The following is a 10,397-nucleotide window of genomic DNA, read 5'->3' on the forward strand; positions in this document are numbered from 1 at the left end:
CATTGGGTATGTGTATCTTTTTGAATTAGTGTCTTTATTTCCTGCAGATAAATACCCAGAAGTCAGATTCCTGGATTACATGATAGTTCTATTGCTATTTTTTTGAGGAAACTCAATGTAGCTTCCACAGTGACTATACCAATTTATATTCCTACCAACAATGAACAAGGGTTCCCTTTTCTCCACATCCTTGCCAACATTTTTATTTGTAGTCTTTTCGGTAATAGCCATTCCGACAGGTGGGAGGTGATATCTCATTGCGGTTGTGATTTGCATTTCTTTAATAATTAGCGATGCTGAGCATCTTTTCATTGCCGGTTGGCCATTCCTATGTCTTCTTTGGAAAAATGATTATTCAAGTTTTCTGCTCATTTTTCAGTCGGGTTGTTTCCTTTGATATTGAGTTCTGGGTGCATTTATATATTTTGGATATTAATCCCTTACCAGTCATATCATTTGCAATTATTTTCTCCCATTGTGTAGACTTTTTTGTCGGTGGTTTCCTTTGCTGTGCCAAAGCGCTTAAGTTTAATTATATGCCATTTTTAAAATTTTTCTTATGTTTCCTTTGCCTTAGGAAGAAAAAAAATCCCTCCCCCCAAATTGCTACAATTTATGTCAGAGTATTCTGCCTATGTTTTCTTCAAGTTTTATCATATCTGGCCTTACATTTAGGTCTTTAATCCATTTTGATTTTTTTTATGGTATGAGAAATGTTCTAATTTCATTCTTTTACTCACCCTTTACTCTTTATATATATATATATATATATATATATATATATTTCTTTGGCTATGCTAGGTTTTACTTGCAGCATGCAGGATCTTTAGTTGTCCCATGTGGGATCTTTAGCTGTGGCACGTGGGATCTTTAATTTTTATTATCTATCTATTTCTGGCTGTGCTGGGTCTTCGCTGCTGTCTGGGCTTTCTTTTCAGTGTGCAGGCTTCTCGTTGCAGTGGCTTCTCTTGTTGTGGAGCACAGGCTCCAGATGGTGGGCTTCAGTAGTTGCCACTTGCGGACTCAGTAATTGTGACACACAGTCCCAATTTTCCTGCAACGTGTGGGAATTTCCCAGACCTGGAATCGAACCCATGTCCCCTGCATTGGCAGGTGGACTCTCAACTACTGGACCACCAGGGAAGTCCCCATGTGGGATCTTTAGATGTATCCTGGGAACTCTTAGTTGCGGCACGTGGGGTCTAGTTCCTTGACCAGGGATGGAACTCGGGCCCCCTGCACTGGACCCCCAGGGAAGTCCCTTGTCCTTTACTCTTGAGGTGACTTTCTCTGAATACAGAATTCTGGGCTGACATTTCTTGTCTTTCAGGGCCTGAAACGTGCTGTGTTTGTTGTCTTTGGGCTCTGCGGCTTCTGATGCGCTATTCAGTCATTTGAATTGTTTCTGCCAATATGTAAGGTGTCATCTCTGTCTTGCTGCTTTCAGGATGTTTTTCTTTAGTTCTCAGAAGTTTGATTATGATGTATCTTGACATAAATTTCTTTAGATTCAACCTGTGTGGAGTTCATTCAGCTTCTCAGCTCTATACATTTGTGTCCTTTGCCATGTTCTGGAAAACGTTAGTCATTATTTCTTTGGGTTCTTCTCTGCTCTACCCTCCTGCTTCTTACCTTCTGGGACTCTGACACCACAAGCACTAGATCTTGTGTTAATAGTCCTACAGGTCCTTGAGGCTCTCTTTTATTTATTTTTTTGTTCTTGTTGTTTTCCAAGTTATCTTCCCTCTGTTGTTTAGACTGGGTAATTTCTATTATCCTCAAATCCACTGATTCTTTTTTCTGTTATTAAGTTCACCCATTGAGATTTTTACTTGGGCTATTGTAGTTTTCGGTTCTAAAAGGTTTATCTTGTTCTTTCTATCCTCTATTTCTCTGCTGAGACTTGAGGCATTTTTAGGATGGCTGCTTTAAAATCCTTAGCATAGACTTGTAACATCTGAGACATTCTAGTGTTGGCGTTTGTCTTTTTTTGAGTTGAAATTTTGTTGGTTCTTGGTACAATGGTTTTTAAAAATTGAATTCTAAACATTTTGGGTATTGTGAGACTGGATCGTGTTTAAATCTTCTCTTTTAGCAGGACTTCTCTGACATGGTGCTAGTGGGGGAAGGGCTATGCCACCTCCTGCCAGCTTGGGTAGGGTCTAAGCTCCCACTCAGCCTTTGTAGGCATGGGTGGAAGGGGGACTGCGGTTCTATAGGGTGTGGCCAGAGGACAGCCCTTATTGCCTCTAACTTTTCTGTGCTGCCCGGCTGTCCTTCTCCTTGTCTACTGCTTAGGGAAAGCAGGCTTTTGTCGGGGCTCCCTTTGTGTGTTGGTGTTTCTAGGCGGTCAGCTTCTCCATCACTCAGCCTGGGATACATGAAACAAAAAGAAAATCTAAGGCACTTTCTGCTGTTTTGTTCTTCAGGTCTTGAGGATCCTAGCCAGTCTGCTGTCTCATCGCCTTTCGTAGTCTTATGTTTTATAAAAAATGTCCAAGGTTTTTAGCTGCACTTAGTGGGAGGAACAGAGAAAAGCCCATCTGTTCCATTTCTCCAGAAGCACAAGCCAGGAGGGGAGTCAGGCCTTATCTCTTTAAATTGTCCCATCTTTAGCCAGTGTGTCAAGCTGGCTCCTGTTGCCATGACTCATTTTTGATAGTTTCCTTGGACCCTGAGATTTCCCTGGTGGCTCAGATGGTAAAAGCGTCTGCCTACAATGTGGGAGAAACTGGGTTTGATCCCTGGGTCAGGAAGATCCCCTGGAAAAGGAAATGGCAACCCACTCCAGTATTCTTGCCTGGAAAATCCCATGGACCGAGGAGCCTGATAGGCTACAGTCCATGCCTGATAGTCAAAGAGTCGGACACGACTGAGTGGCTTCACTTTCACTTTTGGACCCTGAGATGTTCTAGGCTCCCCCTATACTCTCCCTGCCCTAGACCTGGGATCAGTCTTTTCTACAAACGGCCCTGGATGGCCTAAGACAGTCCTGGGAAGCCCTTTGTCTTAGTCTGTTCAGGCTGCTATAACAAAATACCATGGACTGGGTGGGTTAAATAGCAGACATCTATTTCTCACAGTTCCAGAGACTGCGAAGTCCACGTTCAAGTCAGAATCAGGTCTTGGCGAGGCTCTCTCCTGCTTTGCTGGACAGCTGTCTTCTTGCTGTTCTTATATGGCCTTTCCTCCGTACATGTTTACAGCGAGAGTCTGTCTTCCTTTTTTATAAGAGCACTAATCCCATCATGCAGGTCTCATGACTTCTTCATTTGAACCTAATTACTTCCCGGAGGCCCCACCTCCTAAAACCCTCTCACTGGGGTTGGGGCTTGGACATAGGAATTTAAGGGTGGGGCCACAATCATCCAGCCCATTATCCCATTCCCCTTGCCAATGAGTGGTTCAGGCATGGGCCCTCTCTCTTCCTAGAGATGACACAGAGGCAAGGGCTTTTCTCCTTTCGCTACTTGGGGCATCTGGTGTTGGGGCCACCTACCTGCTGCCAGCTTCAAGACAAGGCCAGCACAGAGAGGGCAGAGCCAAGAGCATCCTAGGACCAGGAGCTGGAGCCCTGATTCTCCTGTCTACAGACAAGCTGTCTCGTTTTGGTCCTCCTTCTGCCTCACCCCTGACCAGCCTCAGTCAGCAGCTGAGAAAAGAAAATGTACCATAGGTCAGCGTATCACTTGGTCTCTGTCACGAAAACCTCTGATCTGAACTCTAAAGAAATCACGCACACTTCTTTACACTTTGCACACTTCTGTTTATTCTCCCTTCTCTGGAAAACCATTGATAAGTGCCTTTCACAGGGGAGGGAAGGCAATGCTGGAAGTGTTCTCAGGATCCCAGGCTGGATTCTCAGGTGGTCACCTAGGAAGCCAGAGATCCAGGAGACCAGACCCTCAGGGTCCTGGAGCTGGGGCCGCCCCCTACTGAGAAGTTCGAGGGCAGCGCCACATGGGGCCCTGTGCTCTTCTTCTCAGCCCACGGAGTTCATCAGGGTTTGGGCCTGCTTTAAGTCTGCAGTGGGGAGAGGCAGGCAGGCAGGCAGCAGTTAGGCAGGACCTCAGGGCGCCCCTTACCCTCCCGATACAGCCGAGCCTCACCTGCCAGGAAGACCTTGAACTTGTCTGCTGAGAGGGACATGGCAACAGGCTGGACCGGGCCACCTGGGGCAGCGGCCACCTCCAGCCGCAGGTGGACCAAAGGCTCTTCCACGGTGCGCAGCAGGCTAGAGCTCAGGGTGTAGTCCACCCGCCAGCCCACGCCTACCAGCCTGTTCACTGTGAGACCGAGAGGGGCTTGAGGTCACAGGCCGAGGAGCCAGGCGGCCCAAGCCCTCACCCCGGCTCAACCCTGAACCCTCCAGGGCTCTGTGGCCTTTGAGAAGCTCTCATCCCTCTGACCCAAGAAGTCAGATTACCCAGGGAAGGTCTCAGAGGAGAGAAACCTGGGCAGGAGCCAGGAATCCCAGCCTGTGACTGCTTGACACGACGTGGTTAAGTATCCTTTCTGAACAAACACCTTCCAAACCACAGGCACCTTCCAGAATGAAGCCCAGACCCAACCCAGGCCCACCCTGCACTCACCCCGCAAGCTGCAGGCCCGCAGGCGCGCCTGCAGGGAGCTCTGCTTCTCCTCGTAGCAGCGACAGAGGCTGGCCGCGTGCTCTGGGGACGAAAGGAGGTCCCCTGAGCTAGCAGATGGGGGCTCAGGCTTAGGTGGCTCAGAGAGCAGGTCTCAGGCTCCTGGCCCAGAGAAGGCAAGGTGTGTCCCAGGGTCACACAGCCTGACCTCTGCCCAGCACTCCTCGGCCTACAGGTCACCCTCCTGCCTGCCCTCATCCCCGTACCTTTGGGCAGCCCCAGCTGCTGCAGCTCGCTGGACAAGGACTCGCCATCCACGTTGTGCTTGGCCGCACTGGAGAGGATGAAACTCAGCACCGCCACCGTGGCCTTCACATCGCCTGACTCTGGGGGGAGCCATGGGTGGAGTGGGGGGTGTCACTGCGGCCCCAAACACCTCCTGTGGCCCCACTATCTTCAGCTCAGAGTCCCCAGGCCTCCTAAAGCCACGAGCACTGCCACTGCCCCACCAGGAGCTGGTGGAGGCCCTGGGGTGGCAGGGCCTTTCCTCCCTTATCTCCTCCGCTGGGGCCAGCGGGTCAGAGGAGGCTGGGAGGAGGGGCCTTTGTGCCAGGCCCCAGGCCAAGTACCCAGGGTCACCCAAAGGTCTGTGGAGCCAGTGGGGTGCTCACCAAACCTGGCGTCCATGGTGAGCTTCAAGATCTTCTCATACTGTGAAGAAAGGAGGCTCTCAGGGCGGGGCTGGTCCCCTACTCACCAACCCCCTCGCGTGGACCCTGTGGTAAGGACACGAGGTATCCAGGGAGGGTGGGAGCTGATCACCCACCCCCCTAGGTCTGGTGCACTTTCAGGGCAGTGGGGTCACCGGGTCATGGGACCATGGTGGGCAGGGTCCTGTACTCACGTCAATCCCCTCTCCCAGAAGGTCCTTCAGCACCTGGCCACACAGCAGCCTCAGCTTCACAGAGGACTGGAGGGGGAGGCCTTATATCAGTCAGACTGACCCACTTCACACAGGCATGCTGAGGGGCTGGCCACATGATCAGTCACACAGCATGTGAGAATGGCCCAAGAGGGCTGAGACCCCAACTCAAGAGTGACCTCACCACCCTCCACCCACCCAAGAGCCCCCAGGTGCAATCCCTCCCTGTCCCCCACCCCCAAGATCCCGTGCACTCAACAATCTTGGCCAGCGTGCTGATCTCTGCCAGGACCCAGTCAGGACAGTCCAGGTCACCACAGAATCGGAACCTCTGCAAGAGAGTGAGGCAGGTGGTCAGGCTGGAGGGTGGGCTGACATACGCTCAGGTGTCTCCCGCGCTAGCTCCTCAGGGTCCCTGCTCCCTGCCAAGATGGATGAACTCTGGCCACTTGTTCTCCCCTACTACTAGGCTGTTTAGAGAACACTCTCCCTGACTCTTCCTGCCACCAAACCTTGTTCTGATGCGTGTCCCAGGCATGCACCTGTTCTACGGACATGCCTGGGTGCCTGCTCTGTGGGAGAACCCACTGTAAGCGCTGGGGGTGCCGCACGGAACACATGCCCCTCACCTGCTCTTCCTTTCCCCCTCCAGCTCCAGCTATACTGGGCTCCCTGTTGCTTCTACTGGAAATTAAACGTGGCTTGCTCTCTCATTTCACTCAGGTCTCTGCCCAAATGACACCTCTTCTGATGGGCTTTCTGTGACTATTTGCTTTCTTAAATAGCCCCTCACACAAGGTAGTTTGGGAAGGTCAGCAGATGTATTCATTATCTTGATCATGGTAATGTTTTCATGAGCATACCCGTCAAAACTTATTGAACCATACATTTACACATGCATGATTTATGTTGACTTTAGCTCAAAGAAGCAGTTTAAACAGCTCTTCACCATCATGTTCTAGCTCCTTCCTTTTTGATCTCCACAGCGTTTATCACACCACATATCACATTTTATTATTTATCCAAGGTCTCTCTTCTGTTAGAATGCAAACCCACCCAGTCAACCACATATTGATAATATCCTCCACCCGCCTGATCCACTGTCCTTTGCCCTGTTTCTGCAGCAAAGCTCTAACGCACACAATGTACATGTTCATCTCTTCATGCCTCTACCTGCACTGCTTTCAGATTTTGGGGACAAAACCTGCAAACTGGAGACACAATGAATCCACATTCTCCTGATTCTGTCAGGCCCTCAAGGCAGCCCTATTAACTCCATGTTGTCTACTCTGCCCACTGTTCACTGTTCACTTCAGACCTGCTCCATGACCCTGCCACCTCCAGACCGCCTTTCTGGCCTGCCACCCCCTTGATCACATGTGACCCCAGTGAAGTCCTCTGGCCATGGTCACAAATGACTTTTGTCACTAAACCTAGTCTTCCTCTTCCTTAGCTCATCCACAACAGCGGACACAAACCCATCCTTCTTGAAGCAACATACTCTTCCGGATTTCTCCCTCGGGCCTGGCCTCCGTCTCATTTGCTGGCTCACCCCTCCCCACCCCCAGCCCCCCAATGGTGATCTCAGCAGACTGCCTGCTGTCATTACCCTGAGGCAAGGCGCTGGGACCGCTGGTGAGGTGGTGGGGTGTTAAGGAAAGTCTGGGGCTTCTTTCCCTACTTCAGGGATTTTTAACTGTTTTGTGGCATGGACTCATTAGGCATCTGGTGAAAGCTTACAGGCCTCTCTCAAAACAATGTTTTCAAATGAATAAAGTACATAGGAAAAACCACACATGAAAGATACTAATTAAAAGTTATCAAAATAGGTAGTTCCCTGGTTGCCTAGTGGTTAGGACCCTGGGCTTTCACTGCTGTGGCCCTCAGTTCAATCCCTGATCAGGGAACAGAGATTCCTCAAGCCACATGGTGTGGCAGGGGAAAAAAAAAGTTATCAAAATATTCAAAACCAATCGGTGACGTGACATATGTTTCAATTCAAGTGATGAAAGTGATTTGGAAATGAGCATAAATGTGTAAATAACGCCAACAGCTGTGACATGCAAATATCTGATTTCTATTAGTGACAAAGTCAGAGGTGCTGCTAATAATACTGAGGTCTGTTGCCAACATTCACAACTGGAGGAAATATTAAATTTCAGTTTGAAGTTAGTGAAAATTGAGATATAGTATTTTCCTAAGTTTATGGGCCCCTGACTTCTACCCGCTGGACTATTTTATCATCTCTGGACTTTCTCTGACTTCTACCATCTATGTATTATTTACATTTTTACCATAAGAATGTGTTCCTTGTGTAATTTCTTAAAATACCAGCATTTCTCTAGGTTCTGTCCTAGGCCCTTTCTTCTGAACTCACACTGTGGCTGAGACAGATCATCTTGCTGATGACTCCCAAATTTATAACTGCCATCGTATTGTAGATTTCTGAACTCCAGACCCTTAAATCCAGACTGTCTCCTACCTGGTGCACCTGGGTGCTTAGAGGCCTCACTAAACATGTATCACAGTGACTGGTTCTCTTCCCTCTGAAACCTGCCCCTACCTGTCCCACCACCACTGAGCACCAGTACCTGGGAACCAAACCCAGCTCCCTCCCTCTCCCTTCTCCCTCTTGCATTTAGTCTCTGAGCCCCACTGATCTCCTCCACTTCTATCTCCACTCTCTCTCAAGTCACTACCACCTCCTGGGTGGGGGAGTGTCTGCTGCCCCAGGCTGTTCCCCTCTCCCTTTCTCAACAAATCAGCTGAAAGGCTCTTCCTCATTTCCCTGCCGTCCTTTCTTAAAAGTCCAAACTCCTCTCAAGACCCAGCAAGCTGTGGTCTTTGCTTATCTGTCGAGCCTCATCGTTCACTAGCCTCTAGTTTCTACTCTTCCAGGTGATGAAATGCATTCATTCCTACCGTTCCGAGCTCTCACTCACCTGAAGTCTTTGAATGCTGTCCCCTATCTGAAGATACAGCCTCCCACCAGCCCCCTTCCATGCCTCCCAATTCCTGGTACACTAGCTGCTTTCTTTCTGCCCCAGCAAGCTTTCTTCCCGGCTCCCAGGCCCTCAGGTGATGTCATCCTTGGGAAGCCTTCTGGCACTATGCACAAGGTGAGTTTAGTCCCTCCCGGCTCAGGTCTTAACTATGACTGCCCATTTTAATTGGCAAGCCTCCAACTCTGCCCTTCCCTCCTGCAGCCCAAGTGCTAGTGCCTGGCACAGTCCCGGTATACAGTAGGCACTCATAATCTGTTAAAGGAATGAAGGAATGGATAAGTGGAGAAGTTTCCACCCCGTATATACTCCTTTCTGCCTCTGGGAAGAGCAAAGGGATTTCCTAACAATGCAGAAGACTGAGCGAAATTGTGAGTAAGTTTTCCTCCAAGTTCTACAGGAAGGCTGGGAGGCCCGCCTTCGGGACGTCCTACTCAGGGGCAGAGAAAGGCCTGGAGAGACAAGCCCCAGCTCCTGCCCCCGAGAGTTCGGGCCCTTCCTTCCAGTCAAGACACTCCAAGCCTGCCGTCCCGCCCTGCTGGAGGAGGACGGAGGGAGGCTTTTCCTTTACCAGACCCTCGGCTTTAACGACCGCACCTAAGTGTCTGCTCCGCGGCCCAGGCAGATTTCCCATTTCCTTCCCGCAGCAGCGGCGGGGGAATTTGGGGCTCCTACCATGCCCGCCCTCAGCAACCACAGCCTCGTATCAACCCTCATCCCTCACCATTGCTCCAGGAAGCCCGCGCCCAGGACTTTCACCTTCCGGTCGCGCCGAGTCAGCTGATGCAGCCGTCACGTGACGCTGGGGCGGGGCTTCCTGGGATCAAGGCGGGAGCCAGTCGCCTAGCGTCACGGGAGCGAAACACGGAGTCAGTCCCCAGAACCTTTCCCCGGGAAGGACCAGCGCCAACCCCCAGATTAACTGAAAACAGAACCAAAGCAGCAGGAAGAGGAAGTGGAAGCCGTTTAATTTGTTCTCTTTAAGGCAGAGGAGGCCTTCCTTTCTGCAGTGGTATTCAGGTCGTTTCCATGTTTCCGATCTGTAAGCAGTGCCTTTACTATACAGGTGTGGGTTGTGGCAAAACATACATTTGTAAAACTTTATTGGAATAGAATGCACATACAGGAAATTGTACATAGTACAAATACAGAGCTTAATGAATTTTCATAAACGGTACGCCCCGTGTAACCAACACCCAAATAAGGAAACATTACCAGTACCTTAGATACCTCCTTCAAGTGCCTGGTAGTGCCTGGGTATTTTATTTCATTTTGATGAATCCCTTTAGTTGCATAGCAAAAAGCCTGTAAGAGTTGACATGCTCAGAATGCTTTTGCAGCTTCACCAACATCAGCTGTATATCTTAATTTTTCTTAATCTAATGGGAGAGAAAAAGTTTGCTTTAAATTGTATTAGTCTGCTTACTGGTGAGCTTGAAGTAATGAACAGACCAGGAAAACTAAGTTTCCAGTATTCCCTTAAATAGATAAAAACAAACAAAAGATAGCAACAACAAAAATACACTAGAGTATAAACTAATGACCAAAAAAGAAATGGAAAACTGATTTCTCTCTTCAGTTCTATGCCTCTCACCTACACAGTAGGCCCTGATTGTTTTTTTGTTGCAGCCTTTCAAGCTATGAAAGGACAGATAGAGTCCATGACAATTAAACCATTTCATAAATAGAAAGAGATGGAAAGTTAATTCTTGCTAAAATTGATCACACTTAAAAAGATCTTTTTAAAAATCATAAACGTCAGTACAATGAAATGAATAGCGTTGCAATATACCATATCAGAAAATTTTTTTCTTTTAAGAGGACAAGAATAGTTCCAAAAGAAGAAATGAATTGACACACTTAGGAAATCATTATTAAAAAGAA

The 10,397-nt window shown here is 48.9% G+C and overlaps 1 protein-coding gene across 1 annotated transcript; it reads right to left on the bottom strand.

Moving 5' to 3' along the window:
• Nucleotides 1-3,748: 3,748 nt before the first annotated feature.
• COMMD4 (COMM domain containing 4) lies at nucleotides 3,749-9,312 on the bottom strand. The gene is made up of 8 exons (XM_052659792.1): nucleotides 9,238-9,312; nucleotides 5,771-5,842; nucleotides 5,494-5,559; nucleotides 5,261-5,300; nucleotides 4,856-4,975; nucleotides 4,593-4,673; nucleotides 4,110-4,286; nucleotides 3,749-4,023 (listed from the first exon to the last, which is right to left on the bottom strand). Exons 1-8 carry the CDS (start codon nucleotides 9,238-9,240, stop codon nucleotides 3,983-3,985), a joined length of 600 nt encoding a protein of 199 aa, XP_052515752.1. The 5' UTR covers nucleotides 9,241-9,312; the 3' UTR covers nucleotides 3,749-3,982.
• Nucleotides 9,313-10,397: the final 1,085 nt, after the last annotated feature.

This window comes from Budorcas taxicolor, chromosome 21 (assembly GCF_023091745.1).
Source record: "Budorcas taxicolor isolate Tak-1 chromosome 21, Takin1.1, whole genome shotgun sequence".
Lineage (NCBI taxonomy): Eukaryota > Metazoa > Chordata > Mammalia > Artiodactyla > Bovidae > Budorcas > Budorcas taxicolor.

Bases quoted from the DNA above. Each gene is read 5' to 3' on its own strand.
- COMMD4 (XM_052659792.1), bottom strand. The intron at 5,560-5,770 runs GTTGAGTGCACG...CTCCCCCTCCAG, and splicing joins TCAGCACGCTGGCCAAGATT to TCCTCTGTGAAGCTGAGGCT. The intron at 4,674-4,855 runs GTACGGGGATGA...TTTCGTCCCCAG, and splicing joins GCAGCTGGGGCTGCCCAAAG to AGCACGCGGCCAGCCTCTGT.